The sequence below is a fragment of the Chiloscyllium plagiosum genome, chromosome 12 (genome assembly GCF_004010195.1).
Source record: "Chiloscyllium plagiosum isolate BGI_BamShark_2017 chromosome 12, ASM401019v2, whole genome shotgun sequence".
Classification (NCBI taxonomy): domain Eukaryota; kingdom Metazoa; phylum Chordata; class Chondrichthyes; order Orectolobiformes; family Hemiscylliidae; genus Chiloscyllium; species Chiloscyllium plagiosum.
Genome location: NC_057721.1, coordinates 78,410,192 through 78,429,789, shown reverse-complemented (window position 1 = coordinate 78,429,789; position 19,598 = coordinate 78,410,192). Strand labels below are relative to the sequence as shown.

At 45.3% G+C, this 19,598-nt stretch overlaps 1 protein-coding gene across 1 annotated transcript in view; it reads left to right on the top strand.

Annotated features, from left to right (window-relative positions):
* The first annotated feature begins 10,812 nt into the window (after positions 1 to 10,812).
* The window catches only part of zgc:153372 (uncharacterized protein LOC767695 homolog), a 43,228-nt gene continuing 34,442 nt past the window's right edge, over positions 10,813 to 19,598 (top strand). Inside the window, exon 1 of the mRNA XM_043701416.1 lies at positions 10,813 to 11,086. Coding sequence (XP_043557351.1) covers positions 11,048 to 11,086 — 39 coding nt within the window. The 5' untranslated portion in view covers positions 10,813 to 11,047. The remainder of the gene's footprint in view (positions 11,087 to 19,598) is intronic.

The following is a 19,598-nucleotide window of genomic DNA, read 5'->3' as shown; positions in this document are numbered from 1 at the left end:
GAATATCCTCACTGTCACCGCAACCTGATCACCGGGGGAATATCCTCACTGTGACCGCCACCTGATCACCGGGGGAAAATCCTCATGGTCAACGCCCGGATCACCGGGACAATATCCTCAAAGTCATCGCCACCCCCCATCACAGGGAGAATATCCTCATTGTCACCATCTCCGGATCAACGGGAGAAAATCCTCACTGACACCGTCTCCCGATCACCGGGAGAATATTCTCACTGTCATCGCCCCCCGATCACTGGGAGAATATTCTCACTGTCATCGCCACCCGATCACTGGGAGAATATTCTCACCGTCATCGCCCCCCGATCACTGGGAGAATATTCTCACTGTCACCATCCCCCAGTCACCGGGGGAATATCCTCACTGTCACTGCCCACCGAACATCGGGAGAATATCCTCACCGTCATCAACCCCCGATCACAGGGAGAATATCCTCACTGTCATCGCCCCCCCGATCACAGGGAGAATATCCTCACTGTCATCGCCCCCCGGTCACTGGGAGAATATTCTCACTGTCATCGCCCCCCCGCTCACTGGGAGAATATTCTCACTGTCCGTTCCCTGATCAACGAGAAGAATATCCTCACCGTCATCATCCCCGATCACCGGGAGAATATCCTCACTGTCACCGTCCCCCGATCACCGGGAGAATATCCTCACTGCCACCACCCCCCGGTCACCGGGACAATATTCTCGCTGTCAACGCCCGATCATCGGGAGAGTATCCTCACTGTCACCGTTCCCTGATCAACGAGAGAAAATCCTCACTGACACCGTACCTCGATCACCGGGAGAATATTCTCACTGTCATCGCCCCGATCACCAGGAGAATATCCTCACTGTCATCGCCCCCGATCACCGGGAGAATATCCTGACTGTCACTGCCCCCCCGATCACCGGGAGAGTATCCTCACTGTCACCAGCATTAGTTTAGAGGAAAAGCTCAGCAGGTCTGGCAGCATCTGTGCAGAGAAATCGGAGTTATCTTTCGGGTCCGGTGACCCAAGCTAATGTTTCAGCTCCGGGTTCTGAGAAGGGTGGCCAGACCCAAAACGTTAACTCTGATTTCTCTGCACAGATGCTGCCAGACCTGCTGAACTCCTCCAGCAACTTCTGTTTTTGTTTCTGAGGGACAGCATCCGCAGTTCTGTCCATTTTTATTTAATATTTAACTCATTGCCGTGTCTCTTCAAGGCATGGCCACTTTGAAGAAGTTTTGATCCTCTCCCTGACGGGACTTCCATTCCAATCGGTTCTGAGGAAGGCTCATGGACCTGAAACATTAACTTTGACTTCTCTTCTCAGATGCTGCCAGACCTGCTGAGCTTTTCCACTGAACTAAAGGTCCCTTGTCTGTTTTCTCTGTCTGTTATTAACTTCCAAATATTTCATCCATTAACACACGGGTGTCCTGCTCAGCCCTTGACTGAATCATACGTTTTCTGAAAAAGAGCACTCTGATGATGATCTGCTCATTTTTTAAGAAGTGAGTGCTGTAATCGAAATTCATCTGCCTCTATTTAAAAAACCCAGATTCCAAAAATGGTAACAGTATCGTAAACATTTTCATGACAAAATGCCAAAATGCTTTTTCGGTATGGAAGGATAGTTGCAGCTGGGAAGTAGAAAATGCTGTTTCTTTGTAGTCTTTGGTACTTTCATACAAGTTGTGACCATACTCGAAGGTTACTTTGAAACAATGTTTACTAAAAATGTGGTTGTGATAGTATGATAACAGAGTAAAATGCTCTGAGCTGCTCCCGACCCAACCTTGTCAGTCTTATCGCTGGAGATGCTTTTACAACACCCCACACGTCAGATATTCACGGAGACTCCTCAGATACTGAAGCAGTCCATTTCCAAATGCCACGAGACTGGGCAAAATCCAAACTTGGGCTGGAAAGTGGCAAATAACGTCAACGCCACTATAATGCCAGGCAATGACCATCTCCAGTAAGAGACAATCAAACCGCCACTCCTTAACCACTGGTCAGAATCTTGAAACTTCCTCCCTAACAGCACACTGGCAGGTAACAACACTCAAAAGACTACAACAATTCAAGGATTCAGAGATGCTGGTGTTGGACTGGGGTGTACAAAGTTAAAATTAACAGAACCCAGGTTTATTTGGAAGCACTAGCTTTCAGAGTTCTGCTCCTTCACCAGGTGGTTGCCACCAAAGGAGCGGCGCTCTGAAAGCTAGTGCTTCCAAATAAACCTGTTGGACTATAACCTGGCGTTGTGTGATTTTTAACTTTGTACAATTCAAGGAGAAAGCTCCCCATCGCCTTCTCAAGGGCAAGTAGGGACCAGAAGGAAATGTTAGTCCAGCCTACGAGACCCACAGCCCTTGAGCGAATAAAAATAATGAATTAAACCATATCACTACATCACCCCAGAGTACTTTCTAAGTTTCCAAAAGTATAACTAATAGTACTTCCTTAATACTATGGACTAAAAATATTCAACAGAAAGTGTCCTCATTGAACTGAATGCATATCCAGGAGAAAGTGAGGTCTGCAGATGCTAGAGATTAGAGTCGAAGAGTGGGGTGCTGGAAAACGTATAGCTGGTCAGGCAGCATCCGAGGAGCAAGAGAATCGACGTTTCAAACATAAGCTTCCTGATGAAGAGCATATGCTTGAAACATCAATTCTCCTGCCCCTCGGATGCTGCCTGACCGGCTGTTCTTTTCCAGCACCACACTCTTTGCCTCTGAATGTATCTCCAGCCCCACCATCTCCCACAGTGCTCGTTCTTTACTGAGTTACACTCTGCATAGATCTTTTCTCTGAGCTGGTCACCCAGAATGCTATAGGAGGGAGGTGATCTGTAGTCTGAACTGGAGCTGTGCTCTCAGCACTTAAAAGGAAGGGGTAGGATAAACACCATCATACCCCAAATCTCCAAAAACCCAGAAGGACAGGTGACCTGTGAGCTACCATATCAAGGTGAATAGAGGTTGGTGCTCATCAGGAAGGTACCACTTCCGTTTGACTAGACACCAAAATTGATTTTAACAATATCTTCCGATGAAGAGATAATCTGACAATGAAAGATCACCAGAAGAAGAGGTTGCATCTTGGAAGGTGAGCTGGAGGGTACCATTGTTCCACTTCATGAGCAGTGAATAAAAAAGTCCTGGTACTCCAAGTAATAAAAAGGAAATTGGAGCATCTACCATTATTATCCAAGGTTTCAGGCTGTAACCTGTATGGAAACGTGCACGCTGCCCCTGCGCTGACCTGAAAACACACCATCACCAAGGCCAGACTCAAACAACAAAGCAACTTTACTGCAATTATACCAAGTTAAAATTCACACAACACCCAGGTTATAGTCCGACAGGTTTATTTGGAAGCACTGGCTTTCGGAGCACTTTGTCAGAGGGGACAGTGCTCCGAAAGCCAGTGCTTCCAAATAAACCTGTCGGACTGTAACCTGTGCTGTGTGATTTTTAACTTTGTCCACCCCAGTCCAACACCGGCATCTCCACATCACAATTATACCAGGCAGTGGTGAGGCCAAACCTGAGATGTCATGAGCATCCTTCGTCCCTTATCCAAGGCACGACATGCCTGCCCTGGATGGAGAGCAACAATCATTCATTCGACTGGCTCTGCAAATGAAGGAAGGTTCTGTCAGCAGGGATTACTAAACCAAAAGGTTCCAATGAAAAGATAGCTGGCCTGAAATATTAACTCTGTTCCTCTCACTCCACAGATGCTGCCATACCTGCTCAGTATATCATGCATTTTTTAAATGTTTCGGGCTTCAGCACCTGCAGAGTTTAGCATTTTTATTAGCGAGTTTAGAACAATGAGTGGAATTAGAATTAGAATTAGCTTTATTGTCACAAGCACATAGAAAGTTTAAGTGTCATCACGTATGGCACCATAATCAGTCAAGGTTACCGAGGTACAGATACTTAAGTACAGATTCTTTGATGTAAAATAGAAAAATTAAGAAACAAAATGTCCAGTAGAGGAATAAAATGGAAAAATAAAGAAATAAAAAGTACACAATAGACAATCCTTCCAGTTCAGTCTGCACAACTCCAGTCCACACCGGACCACAACTCAAGACAGCTTAGGACATTCGTGTCCAGCCCATACGGGACCTCACCTCCAGCCCATGCAGGGGCCTCACCTCCAGCCCATACAGGGGCCTCACCTCCAGCCCATACAGGGGCCTCACCTCCCAGTCCATACAGGAGCCTCTACTCCAGCCCATACAAGAGCTTGTCCTCGATTCCATACAGGGGCCTCACCTCCCAGTCCATACAGGGGCCTCACCTCCCAGTCCATACAGGAGACTCACCTCCAGTCAATACAGGAGCCTCTCCTCCAGCCCATACAGGGGCATCACCTCCAGTCCATACAGGAGCCTCACCTCCAGTCCATATAGGAGCCTCTCCTCCATCCCATACAGGGGCCTCACCTCCAGTCCATACAGGAGCATCACCCCCAGTCCATATAGGAGCCTCTCCTCCATCCCATACAGGAGCCTCTCCTCCAGCCCATACAGGGGCATCACCTCCAGTCCATACAGGAGCCTCACCTCCAGTCCATATAGGAGCCTCTCCTCCATCCCATACAGGAGCCTCACCTCCAGTCCATACAGGGGCCTCACCTCCCAGTCCATACAGGAGCCTCACCTCCAGTCCATATAGGAGCCTCACCTCCAGCCCATACAGGAGCATCACCCCCAGTCCATACAGGAGCCTCACCTCCAGTCCATACAGGGGCCTCACCTCCCAGTCCATACAGGAGACTCACCTCCAGTCAATACAGAGCACTCATCTCTCGTCCATACTACGTGGGCCTTCCAGCCCATACAGAAGCCTCACCTCCAGTCCATACTGGAGCCTCATCTTCAGTCCAAACCATTTGTCTGCTGCTGACGGCTATGCGTCTCACCAGTCACCTTGCCACAGAGTCCCGCTGTGGTACCACTCCGGACCTTGAAGAGGCCGTGATGACACTGTCTGCCAGAGTTCTGCCCGGGCACACTAGGCACCTCATGGCCGATCGCCAAAGCTCAAAGCCATTGCAGTCTCCACCACTGTCTCCATGATCGAGCTCCCTCAAGGAGGTCAGTAGAGAAAATAAAAACTAGAAACACTTAAAAAAAAGTGACAATAAAGAAAGAAAATTCGAATTCTAATTCAATCATGTCCCAAACCAAGCTGCTTCCTGTTTCTCGTCAACGTATTCAGGGATGACAGAGTTAAAAATCACACAGAACCAGGTTATAATCCAACAGGTTTATTTGGAATCATCAGCCAGTGCTAGGAAGCTAGTGCTTTCGAATAAACCTGTTGGACTATAACCTGGTATTGTGTAATTTTTAAGTTTGTTCACCCCAGTCCAACACTGGCACCTCTAAATCATATTCAGGGATGTTATAACATAACCCTGGAGTAGGTAGGACTTGAACTCATGCCTCAGAGATAGGGACACAACCAGTCTGCCACAAGACCTCTCTGCTTCCCATTTATTTGTGCTCAGCCAATCAATACTCAGCACTTGTTTCCCTGAACCTCAGTTAAGGACAAGGCAATCTTAACAGTTTTTCCAGTCGAGATTTTGGAATGTAGCCAAGAATGAAAAAAAGCCACAAATCATATTTTAAAAAACTGAAGACCTGTGCATCAATTTAAATAGGCGAAGAGAAATTGAGTGCTCAAGTAGGAGGAGAATGGTTTCACATTTCTCAATGCTTGCCTCTATTTGCTGTGTAAATACACAGCCCAAAAACCTATTATTATACCACGATAAATATCTCTCAGTACAGAGGCTGTGTCACTGGTAACTTGGTAACAATTGCCTTAAAGCAACGACAAAAGGCCCTTTACTACATGAGTAGGACTTTCAAAATCAGCTTCACTCAGTCTAACTCCAGGAACCATTTAACCCTGCCCATTCTCTGATTCCTTCAAGTTTCTTACCATATTAACTTGGACACAGACCACAACTCCTTCACCATTCTGAGATGATTACCTGGGAATGTCTTACCCAATATCAACTCTCACACACGAACAATATACAGTCTTAGGATAGGCATTTACCAAGATGTGATTGAGCTACACGCCAAGTTACTTAGGCATATCAAGCCTTCCACTTAGATCCTATCCCAAGACCTATCCCAAAAGTTAAATGAAGAGGGTTTCAGTCGGAGATGAGCTGAGACAATGGTGGAGTTGGGTAGTGGAGTGAGGATGGAAATAGACATTCTTACTGATGGCATGAATATGCAGTTTAATTTAGGATTTAACCCTCATCACAGGGTTAAACATGACACCATGGCACTAAAGTTGTGAAATTCTCATGTGATTGTCTGTGTCAAAGGCTGCAGAGAGGTTGTGAAGGATGAGGGAAGAGTCCTTACCATTGGTGTGATGATTGGGACAGGTATGATAGGGCAATGTCAATGGGCTAACAATCCAGAGGCTACAGGCAAATCCTTCTGGACAGATGTCTTCAAATCCTACCAAACAGCTAGTGAAATTTAAAATCAAATTATACATCTAGATGCTTAACAAATAGTTTAACAGTGATCACAAAGCCATTGTCCATTGTTGGTAAAGCATACCTTGATCATTTTGGGAAAGAAATCTGCCGTCCTATCCTGGTCTAGTCTATGACACACAGCACTGTGGTCGGCTCTTAACTGCCCTCTGAAATGATCTAACCATTTGGTCTCAGGGCAATTAGGGATGGGCTGACCTTGCCAGAAATCCCACAATCCACGAAAACACATTTTGATCAAATTATTTCAGTGCAGTGGTAGTGGTGGACACCAGGTTGGAAGCAGTCACACAGAAGAATTGTAGGAAAGGTGGGAATGGATTTGGGAGGTGACATCATGGGGTAAGGAAGATGGGAGAAGGGCAGGAGCAGGCAGGGACAGTGGAACCAAGTTGATTTCATACAGTCATAGGGCAATAAAGGCATACAGTACAGAAATACATCCTTCCGTCTAACTGGTCCATGTCGACCAACTTTTCCAAATTAAACTAGTCCCAAACTAGCCTGTATCTAGCCAAATGTCTTTTAAAAGTTGTAACTGTACCTGAATTGAGCATTTCCTCGAGCAGGTCATTCTACATACAAACCACTCTTTGTGTGAAAATGTTGCCCCTCAGGTCCCTCTTAAATCTTTCTCTTCTTGCCTTAAAGTCATGCTCTGGTAGTTTTGATGGAAAACTCCACTCTAGGGAAAATAGCTTTGCTATTCACCTTATCTATGCCCCTCACGATTTCATAACCTTCTATAGGGGCACTCCTCAGTCTCCGATGCTCCAGGGAAAATAACTCCAGCCTCTCCAGTCTCTGCTAATAACTCAAACTTCCAGTTGTGGGCAACATTTTTATAAATGTCTTCTGAACCTTCTCAAGTTTAATAAGAGCCTTTCAATAGCAGAGAAACCAGAACTGTACACAGTATTCCAGATTTAGAACTCAGAACATACAACATAGAACAGTACAGCACAGTGCAGGCCCTTCGGCCCACGATATTGTGCTAGCCTTCTATCCTACTTTAAGATCAGACTAACATACATACCCTTCATTGTACTATCTTCCATATGCCATCTTTGATCTCACCATGGCATGTTTTAGGATGGTATAGAGTGGGATGGTGGAGAGGGGTTTTCTCTGTAACTCCAGCTTGACATTTAATATCATTACTAGTCTGATGACGCCACAACCAGCATCCTGACTGAAACCATTGCCCAGAAACTGAACAGGTCCTGTTGTTTAAATACAGTGGCTGCCCAGAAAAGTGAGAGACTATGAGGCTGACAATACCCCAGATGGCAGCCTTGTATGTTGGTACAAACCTTATGGGTATTAATTGCAGCATCCTTCTGAGAATCCTCATCTGACATCAGTTGCAGGTACACATGATTCATAGGTGAAAGTGCATACTGCAGATGCTGAAGATTAAAGTTAAGATTAGTGTGGTGCTGGAAAACCACAGCAGGTCAGGCAGCATCTGAGGAGCAGGAAAATTGACGTTTTGGGCAAAAGTCTTTCATCAGGAATGAAGGGCTTTTCCTGCACCACTCTAATCTTGACACATGACTCATATCCAGCTTCAGGAAGGACAGTTACCAAACACACCCCCGCCCCCCCAACCCCACAGGATTTGCATATAAATCCTCTATGAAAGGGATTGGGTATTTATCGAACTGTGACACACAATTAACTGTTTGTTTAAAACCCCTGCAAAAGTGAACCAACGTGTTAGACTTCACAGTTGGTATGACCAGTGCGGCTCATTCCGCAAGCTGGTCTCGTTAGATGACCCCTTCGCTTCCCAGTCTCCTGATTTCGGCCTTTACTTTTGCCCGTAAGACAAACGGCATTGAGCAGGCCTTACAGACTCAAGGGATTGCTTCCTGGTTGACTTGCCAGATAGCCTTGTCTCCTTTGATAGCCCCTGGACCTTCCTGAAAATCTTTCAGCATTTAATTAGGACTTCACTCAGGCAGCCATTTCTGAATGGAAAATTGTTGAGCCAATCCAAGTGAATCTTTCTCAACCAATTTTGCCCCATCAAGCTTGGGCCCAAATCTTTTGCTACAATTGGTGGTAACGGAACCAGCTGCTTCTTGTAAGAGAGGGTAACTGAAGTTGTACACTTAATCTGTAGCAATTCCCTGGTGTAGGTTCTCAGTTTAGCCGAGGTCTTATACAAACTTAAGAGTTGGATTCCAGAGTGAATTTTGCTAAAGACAAGTTCTGCTATCACTGATACAGCCACTCCAATATTAACCTCCATTAGAACCAGGTGACCACTTAACCAGACGTTTATTTTGATTGGTTCTAATTTGGATGTTGCTAAGCAATTGAACTGTATTAAAGCAGATGTAGGTGAGCTGTCCAAGGTGTGCACCCTGCTAGATACTGCTGTGAGTTCTCAATAGACAATAGACAATAGGTGCAGGAGTAGGCCATTCTGCCCTTCGAGTCCGTACCACCATTCACTATGATCATGGCTGATCATCCTCAATCAGTATCCTGTTCCTGCCTTATCTCCATAACCCTTGATTCCACTATCCTTGAGAGCTCTATACAACTCTTTCTTAAACAAATCCAGAGACTGGGCCTCCACTGCCTTCTGGGGCAGAGCATTCCACAGACCCACCACTCTCTAGGTGAAGAAGTTTATCCTCATCTCTGTCCTAAATGGCCTATCCCTTATTTTTAAGCTGTGTCCTCTGGTTCAGGACTCACCCATCAGCGGAAATATGTTTCCTGCCCCCAGAATGTCCAATCCTTTCTCTTACTCTATTCAGGTCTAGTGGGACTCTTCTGCTTGAGTCTACATGCTGGCAGCAACTACATTAGCTTGCCAGTCTGGGTCCTGAAGAAAATGTTAACCGTTTGTCTGAGGTTTGGCTTTGTTTTGGGGTTTTGCTGTGAGTTGATTTTAACTGGCTCTGGTCAGGATATGTCCTGGGGGTGAGGCTATGCAATTACCTTCATTCAAATGGCGTTCCCCAAGTTCAGTCCACTTCCATCGGGACACCATGTGACTCATATGCTCCACTTGCCTCATTTTCGAATGATTAAGCCAGTTGTTTCAAATCCAGTTGGGCTTCAGCTATATGTGCTTTTGCGTGGTTCCATCATTAAGCCCACCGACCAAACTATCTCTAAGAATCTCATTAAGGGTGAAACCAAAGCCTGTGAAACATGTCTTAACCCAGTCAGAAATCCTGACACAGAATCTCCTGGTTCTCGAATTGCTGAGTAAAAATGATAACATCTCAGAATTAGAGGAGCCTTGGAGTCATAATATTCCTTAACTATGTCCATCAACTGTTGAAATATTTTAGTTTCTGGTACTTCAGGGAAAGTTAGGCTCCTATTAACTGAAGAAGCTGTGAGTCCACAAGATACCAGGGGAATTGCTCATTTTTTTTTAATCTGCCCCAGTGTTATTTTCCTGGAGAAAATAATGCATTTGTTCCACCTACTGGGCACAGATTTTGACGGCAGGATCAAATGAGTCAAGTTTCTGAAGTAACAGCATGATGCCACAAATGCTTACCCCCACTCAAAGATAATTATTCCGAGCAAATGTTTTCAGGACTTTTTTTTTGCTCTCGTTGCCACTCAAATAATTCCACAGAGACTGGTATCTCGTCACCAAGTTACCCTTTATTAACACATGAACAGTCCTTAGTACTGCCTCATCAGAGCCAGCTCTCCAAGTGACTAGAACCTCTGACACTCCTGTTTATATCTGTCAACCAGGGCTCCCTGATTGAACCAGGCTAACAGCCCCAATCACGGAACTCATATTCTATGACCTCATTCCAATCACTACACCAGTATTATTGCATTTTAATTAATTTTTCTGCGTTAACGTTGCAACTTTGATACTTGGCCCCTTCATTCAAATCAATTAATTATGAGCACTTCCAGAATAAAAACATAGCATTCCAAAGATGTAGTTAACCCCCTCACTGAAGTATAAAGCCCTTCAGTTTGCTGTTGCAAGGACAGCTTTTAGTTGCAATCACTGAACACTTAGTAAAATGTTCTTTACACTAACACTGTCATCATGTCACTACGTTCGCAAGATTTTCAAACTCTGTAATCGCAGCAATGCTTCAAATACAGGAATCTGATGTTTGCTGACAGTGACCAAATTCCAGGCAAGCCATTCAGTGCCTTTTGTCCGACACACTTGTGATTTAAATATGCTGTGCTAAAGTTTGTTTTCTTTTCTTGGAAACCTGCCCAGCAACCGGAAAGTCGTCAGGAATATTTGCCGTGAACTGACTGCTGGGAAGGCTAGCGTTTATTGTTCCTTCTAATTACTGTTGATAAGCATACGTCGTACACTGCTCAAGTTTCAGTACCACCCAGCTCAGTGCCCTTTGCCCCAGACGGTGTGTATCACCAGAGCAGAGACTGCTGTAAATCTCCCGCATTGAACCTTGCAATCAGGGTCTCTCAAAGGAGAGGATTTATTACTCATCTCTAGGCCTCAAGCTCTGACCTGCACAGACATGAGCCAAAAGGGCACCTCCATTCAGGATCAGCTTAAGGTAAGCGGATTGGGGCATTGCTCAAGCTGTTTATTTTCATTAGTAAGCACAAAGTGCACTGACTGGAAACATGAGCGAGTGGCAGCTGTATTAACATTATGCACACTTCGGTGTTCATGATCAGGAGATGAAGCCACTTTAGGAAGAATGTTATTTCAATGCAATTGTCGAACTTGTTAGAGAAATAGTGGGGGACATTAAAGAGGTGTTTGAACATCGCTCAAGGAAGCCCCTGCTTCTTTTCTTTCCCTGCATCCTAGCACTCCACTGTGTCATAGGCAGGACTACAAACACAAAAACACAGACGCAAACACACACACGCGCGCACATACACACACGCATTCACACATATAGACATACACACACGCGCGCACCACATATAGGCACATGCTCACACACACATGCACACACACATGCACACATGCAGACACATACACACGTGCACACACAACACACTGACATGCACGCACACACAATTGCAGACTCACACACAATTAAGAACAGTAAGTTAATAAAATGCTGACACATGAGAGATGCTGTAATGTAAAGGTTAATTTATTATTGTAGATACAATAATCCAAGGCACTAGGTATGTAATATCACAAAACTCCCAGAACCACTGAGAGAGGATTGTGTCTAGAAGCTTCATGTAAAACCTAGTCCTGTGGCTAGGTATAAGTTACCATGCTCACTGTGAGGTAATGCTGACTGACAGCCAAGTCCCCTTGCAAAGTGATTATCCCTACTCCTGGACACAACAAAATGACAATCACAGCAAAATACAAGAACTAACATGGCAAGTTTCATGACTTTTCACAGGCCAGGCCACAGGAGTGGAGGGTTTGAGATTGTCCGAGCTGCTGAGTTGTAAGGTAAAGTCAGATTAGGTTTGCTCTTTGATTTATAGTCAACTGTGACTCTGGGTCAGAGTCAAGAGTGTGGTGCTGGAAAAGCACAGCAGGTCAGGCAGCATCCGAGGAGCAGGGGAATCGAGATTTCAAGCATAAGCCCTTCATCTTGGTCAGTGGGATTCTGTTGCATTATCACATTATTCTGTTGTATTTTTGGGGAGGCGATGATGTGGTAGTATTATCACTGAACTGCTAATCCAGGGACTCAGGGAATCTTTTGGGGACATGGCTTTGAATCCCACCACGGCAGATGGTGAAATTTGAATTCAATCAAAAATCTGAAATTAAGAATCTAATATTGACCATGAATCCATTGCTGAAGAGAAACGCATCTAGTTCATGAATGTTCTTTAGGGAAGGAAAATGCTATCCTTACCTGGTCTGGCCTACATGTGACTCCAGACCCACAGCAATGTGGTGACTCTTAACTGCCCTCTGGGCAATAAATGCTGGCCTCGCCAGTGACACCCTCATCTGATGAATGAATTTTTTAAAAATTGATCCCAGTCTGGACAGGCAGACTACATTTCAGACTGTGAGAAACTATCAAAGCATGCCATGTTCCTGTATAAAAGGTACCCATTCCACCACCATTCCATTCTTATTTTGCTTTGTGAACTTCTCTCACTTTGTTCATCAAAAGGTTGACTGTGGGTACAAATAAGGGGCCTAGTTATGTCTGTCCCACTGTGGGATATGTGGAACATTCCCTGGTCCAGTCCTATTCTGGCCTTCACCCACAACTCTTTCTCTGGTACATCAGTGACATCATTGGTGCTACTTGCTTTTCTCATTGGGATCAGAAAAGTTTATTGATTTTACTTCCAATTTCCACCCTGTTCTCACCTTTACCATCTCTGATCAGGGGTGGAATGCAGTACAGACTCTGGGCTGCAATCTGCTCCCACAGGAAGATGAACGGCAAGATGTAGGCACTCGCCAACCCACTGCTCAGTTTCCGAGTCAAGACTTGGCCTCAGCCCGGGGCTACACTAAATACCATGATCCATGAACTGATAGAGATGCTGGCGACAGGTTCATTCCGAGAGTGAGAGGGCCAAGTTGGGTGCTGCAGACTGTCTCCCACTGCAAGAAGTGTTACAGCTGTCTGTGCCACAAGTTTAATCTCAGAGCTGCACCCATTGCAGATTTATTTAACCCACTGTGCAACATCTCATAGCTGGAAACATGTTATGTTCATACCTCGTGCTGGTTCGATGACTGGGATGTGTGTGTATGATCGTGCAATTGTTTACATTACACATAACCAGCAGGACCCACAGCTCCTGATGTTGTAGGAGAATGTGTGGAAGACAATATAAGTAATAAATGTTCTCTGTAGGTGATCTAAATTCCTGAAAAGCGCTCAATTTCCCACTAGGATTGCAGACTGTCTCACTTCAACTCATTAATTGCTCTCCTCCTGAATGGCCTAATTTCAATATGGCGATTATCCTGCCTTGCCATGTATTCCCTCAGCAGAGAGGAGATTCACTTTATCCATTCTATCAAATCCTTTTACCACTTGAGACTTGCAGTCAGATCACACCCCTTACTTATATTTGCAAAATTATATGGTCTGTATCTAAACAATGGGTCCACACAGTTGAACTTTTATGAACCAGCATCATTCTGATGAATTCAGGACCTATTTAGCGAGACTCCCAGATTTGAATGCGGTCTGTCCCAGGCTACATCCAACTGAAGGAGAAAGTGAGGTCTGCAGATGCTGGAGTTCAGAGCTGAAAATGTGTTGCTGGAAAAGCGCAGCAGGTCAGGCAGCACGCAGCAGGTCAGGCAGTCTGGAAGAAGGGCTTATGCCCAAAACGTCGATTCTCCTGTTCCCTGGATGCTGCCTGACCTGCTGTGCTTTTCCAGCAACACATTTTCAGCTACATCCAACTGAAGCCTCTTTGTATTTTAGCCTAATTGCGAGAGAGGGGTTCAGTTCCCTTTTCAATGTTTTTCAACCCCATCCACTCACTTATCGAGATTTATCTATCGAGATTTATCTTTCCAGATAAGAATCCTTTTTCTCATCTAATCATTTCAATGGATTCAAAATCCATGACATTTGCCATCAGCCTTCCCACAATTCCTTCTGTGAAGGATTTTAATTTTCCCTGCATTTTCTTCTAAACAGTACATTGTAAATGTCAGCAGTAGCTTGTGCCCTTGTTCTGTGACAGTGAGAGAATAGGCCAGGCACAGTCAATCCAGCAAGTCTTCCTTTCAGTGACTCTGACCTGCCACCACCCATACGGCTGACACTTGGAGAGGATCTTGTTTCGATCTGCTGCCAATCTGCCCAGGAGCTGCGTGGCAAGATCCTCAAGCTGGAGGTAGCTGACCAGTTGTGCTGCTTTATTAATGTTGGTGGAAGAATGACGTTTGGCCAAGTCATTAAAAACTGAAAATGTGTTGCTGGAGGTGGGGGGTGATAGGGAAGTGGGGAGACTGGAGAGGTCTGGGTCTGTCCCTTGTGGTTGGAGGGTTCCTGGGTGGAAGATGAGGCGCTCTTCACGAAGGCTCCTGTTTCCTCATTTCCCCTCCCCCCACCTTGTCTCAGTCCCAACCCTCGAACTCAGCACCACCTTCCTAACCTGCAATCTTCTTCCTGACCTCTCCGTCCCCACCCCCACTCCGGCCTATCACCCTCACCTTATCACCCTCACCTTGACCTCCCTCCACCTATCGCATTTCCAGCACTCCTCCCCCAAGTCCCTCCTCCCTACCTTTTATCTTAGCCTGCTTGATACACTTTCCTCATTCCTGAAGAAGGGCTCATGCCTGAAACGTCGATTCTCCTGTTCCTTGGATGCTGCCTGACCTGCTGCGCTTTTCCAACAACACATTTTCATCTCTGACTTGCCCCTTCCCTTCTTTGACATCAGTTTCCATTTCTGGGGATGGACTGACCACTAATATCCACTGTAAACCCATCAACTCAGTTACCTGGACTATGCATGCTCACACTCTGCTCCCTGTAAAGACTCAATCCCATTCTCCCAGTTCCCCTGTCTCCATTGCATCTGTTTTGAAGATGCCTACTCTGACGAGGGAGCTCCAAAATGTTCACCTTCTTCCTCAACTGAAGATTCCCCGATACTGTTGCTGACAGGGCCATCAACTGGATCTGACCCATCTCCTGCACTCCGACCCTCACCTCTTCTCTTCCCTCCCACAGCACTCATCAGGTCCCCCCCGTTCTCCCCTACCATCCCAACAGCATCCACAGTGGCCATTACCACCACATCAAGTGGGATGCCACCACCAGACACACATTCCCTTCCCATCCCTTGTCAGCATTCAGGAAAGACCGTTCCCTTCAGAACACTCTGGTCCACTCCCTCCTTCACTTTCAACACTCCCCTCCACAGCCCCACAGCACCTTCCCCTGCAATCACAACAGGTGTAACACCCTGCCCATTTACCCCCCTCCCTCCTCAGTATCCACGGCCAGAGACCCACCTTCCAGGGGAAGCAGAACTTTACCTGCACCTCACACAATCGAGTCTATCATATTCACTGCTCACAATGTGATCTCCTCAACACTGGGCAAATGAAGCATAGACTGGGTGATCCTGAGCTTCCAGTTTCCTGCCTCTTTAACACCTCACCCTGTTTCCTGGTCAACATCTCTGTCTCAGGCTTGCTGCAGGGCTCCAGCAAAGCTCAATGATCAACAGCAGCTTGGTGACCCTGCAGCCTCTTGGAGTCAACATCAAGTTCAATAATGTTCGACTCAGATTCCATCCTTGATCTCCACCCTAAACCCAGTCCTGTTGTGACATGGGCTGCTTTAAACACAGTCACCCATTCTTACCTGCTCCTAGGCCCATTATCATATCATATAGAATCCCTACAGTGTGGCAACAGGCCAGTTGACCCAATAAGTCCACACCGACCCTCCGAAGAGTAACCCAACCAGACCCTTTCCCCTATTACTCTACATTTACCTCTGACTAATGCACCTAACCTACACATCCCTGAACACTATGGGCAATTTAGCATGGTCAATCCACCCTATCCTGCACATCTTTGGACTGTGGGATGAAGCTGGAGCACCCACAGGAAATCCACACAGGTGTGGGGAGAATGTGCAAACTCCACACAGACAGGTCCTTGGCGCTGTGAAGCAGCAGTGCTAACCACTGAGCTACTGTGCAGCCCATATAGGCTGCTTTCAGTGCAGCTCACCTATTCCCTCCTACTCTTAACTCTTATTATCACTCATTCATTTTTCTTATATCCTGGCCTGCTGTCCATAATCTCCCTGTTTACCTGACCCTTTTCTTTCTGTCCACAGTTGCTGCCAGACCTGCTGAGCTTTGCCAGGAATTTCTGATTTTGTTTCAGATCTCCAGCATCCACAGTCCTGTTTCTTTCATTATTATCATTGTCGTTGCAATGACTGCATCTTTCTTCCACTTAGTCAATGAGAAGAGAACTGAGGCTTTGTGTGAATCTGAGATTCTGTTGTCACTAAAATTCAAGACATCTGTCTCAACAGTCAATTCAGTCTTCATGATATATATTACGTGGGCAAATATAGGAAAGCACTCAGACCTGACTATTCTGGCAGTGATATTTGATTTAAGAAAGGCCAAAGGTCAATGTCCATTGAGTCTGGAATGGGCAGATTGCCTTATGAAAAATTGTTGAACAGGACAGTTTTGTATCCATTTGAGTTTAATTGAACAATAGGTGACTTGATTGAAATATATAAGATTGCAAGGTGTTTTGACTGGCGGGCTTTGCAAAGGATGTTCCTAGAATCTAAAACAAGGAGACATTGCTTAAAAATAATGAGTGCACTCAGGGCAGAGATGAGGACAATTTATTTTCTCAGGTAGGGTCATAAACCTGAAGAGGTTAGACAGACTGGGGTCATTTAGCTGAGAGCAGAGGAGACTGAGGGGAAATATGATTGAGATGGATAAAATTATGAGGGGCATAGAAACGTTTTCCCATGGTGGAGGGACTAATGTCTGGGGCCACAGATTTAGAGGAGATATGAGGAAAGGCTTTGTTACCCAGAGGATGGTGGGAATCTGGAACTCACTGCTTGGGAGGGTGCGAGAGGCAGAAACCCTCATCACATTGAAAATGCGCACTTGCAGTGCCAAGGCATGCAAGGGTATGGGCCAAGTGCTGGACAATGGGATTAGAATACTCAGGTCCTTGCTTTTGGACCAGTGCAGAGATGAAGGGCCAAAAGGCCTTTCTCTGTGCTGTATCGCTCTATGATTCTCTTTGGAAATGCCTTTTTGTAAAGACAGTGAAAGCAGAGTCTTTGAATATGTTTAAGATAGAGGTAAATAGATTCTTCAGGAGGAAAGGCAGGTGAAAGTTCATGAGGTTCTGTCCTGAAATTGTATGTCTGTGAGTGACCTTTGCACTTAGGAACTCTCATGCAGCTGCTCCCTCCTTCTCTCTTTATAACTTCAAACAGTCTCTCACAAGCTCATCATCAACTGTCAACTAAACCTTTCTCCCAACATTTATCTCCAATGTCAGACCTGGTTATAATGAAGGGATAATCAGCAGCCCGTTGCTCCAACATGAGGTGTGGGTATCGAAGCTCCATTCAGTGTTTGATAACACTGCCATCTCCCAGATTCAACCAACACTGGTCAACTACCCCATGGCATCGGGAGTTGAATGAGATTATTAACACTTCAATCATACTCTCCTTCTCGCTACCCTTCCTCACTTTCATTGTTGTTGCCTTGCCCCTATCGTTATGGATAAGGGAACACCCCCCCTTAAAACAAGTCAAGAAGGAAACCCAGAACCCAACCTTTCCTGTTGTTTTAAGCAGATGTGAGGTGAATATTCTAGGAGCACTACAGCTGGTCAAACCACTCGGTTTTAACCAAAACAGAATTTACTTCCACACGAACAAAAAAAAAACCGCATTTAGAATAACATAACTATTTCAAAATCCAACCGACATGAAAATGCGACTTAACAAAGAGCTGTTCCAATTTCCTGTAAGGTCCTATAATACACCCCTTGGCAAAATTGTAAGTTCAAACACAAGTCCTTACAGAGAGAGATGTCAGAGAGCAAGAGAGTCAGCCAGAAAACCTTCAGGTGAATCAGTGAACCTTCTCCCCCAGCAGCTTTCTTCGATCTACAGCTTCAATGAGAACTAGCCACTCCCCTTTCATTGTACAGCTGTTTTTAAAAAAATACTTTAAAACCTTTTCAGGTTGTTTTTTCCAGACATATCGGAACCCCTGCTTTTATGACCCCTTTTGAAAAACAAACAAGGAAAGCATAACCTTTTTAAAGGGGCAGCATCATCATACTATTGAGCGGTTCTTGTTAATGATCACTTAATTAGAGATACGAGTGGTTTGGTGATGGGAGAAAATATTTTTTAAAATTAACATAAGACCATAAGATAGAGGAGCAGATAAGGCCATAGGGCCCATTGACGTCTGCTCTGTTATTCCACTGTGGCTGATAGATTTTTCAACCCCATTCTCCTGCCTTCTTCCTGTAACCATTGAACCCTTTAACAGACAAGAACCTATCTATCTCTATCCTATGTACACTCAATGACTTGGCCTTCCCAGGTCTCTGTGGCAACCAGTTCCTCAGATTCCCCACCCTCTGGCTGAAGAAATTCTTCAATTTTAAAGGGCTAGCCCTTCACCCTGAGGCTGTGCAATCAGATCCTGGTCTCTCCTACCAGTGGAAACATCTCCTCCATATCCTTTCTATCCAGGCCTCTCAGTATTCTGCACATTTTCATCTGATGTCCCCTTATCCTTCTAAATTCTATCAAGTGAAGTCCCAGAGTCCTCAACTGCTCCTCATACAACAAGACCTTCATTGCTGGAATCATTCATCTTACCCTCTACAAGACCACTGCTTCCTTTTGTGGAAACGGGGCCCAAAACTGCTTACAATATTCGAAATGCGGTCTGACCTGAGCCTTATACAGCCTCAGCAGTACACTTCTGCTTTTGTTTTCCACCCCCCTTGAAATGCCATGGAAGATATAGAATATAGGGAAATAAGTAGTAACATCTTGAAAAATGTCCATATTACAGAGAACGAAGCACTGGCTGTCTTGAAACACTTAAAAGTGGATAAATCTCCAGGACCTGATCAGGTGTACCCTAGAACTCTGTGGGAAGCTAGAAAAGTGATTGCTGGGCCTCTAACTAGAATATCTGTATCATCGACAGTCACAGGTGAGGTGCCGGAAGAATGGAGGTTGGCTAACATGGTGCCACTGTTTAAGAAAGGTGGTAAGGACAAGCCAGGGAACTATAGACCAGTGAGCCTGACTTCAGTGGTGGGGAAGATGTTGGTGGGAATCCTGGGAGACTGGATATACATGTATTTAGAAAGGCAAGGACTGATTAGGGATAGTCAACATGGCTTTGTGCGTGGGAAATCATGTCTCACAAACTTGATTGAGTTTTTTGAAGAAGTAACAAAGAAGATTGATGAGGGCAGAGCAGTAGATGTGATCTATATGGACTTCAGTAAGGCATTCAACAAGGTTCCCCATGGGAGACTGATTAGCAAGGTTAGATCTCACGGAATACAGGGAGAACTAGCCATTTGGATACAGAACT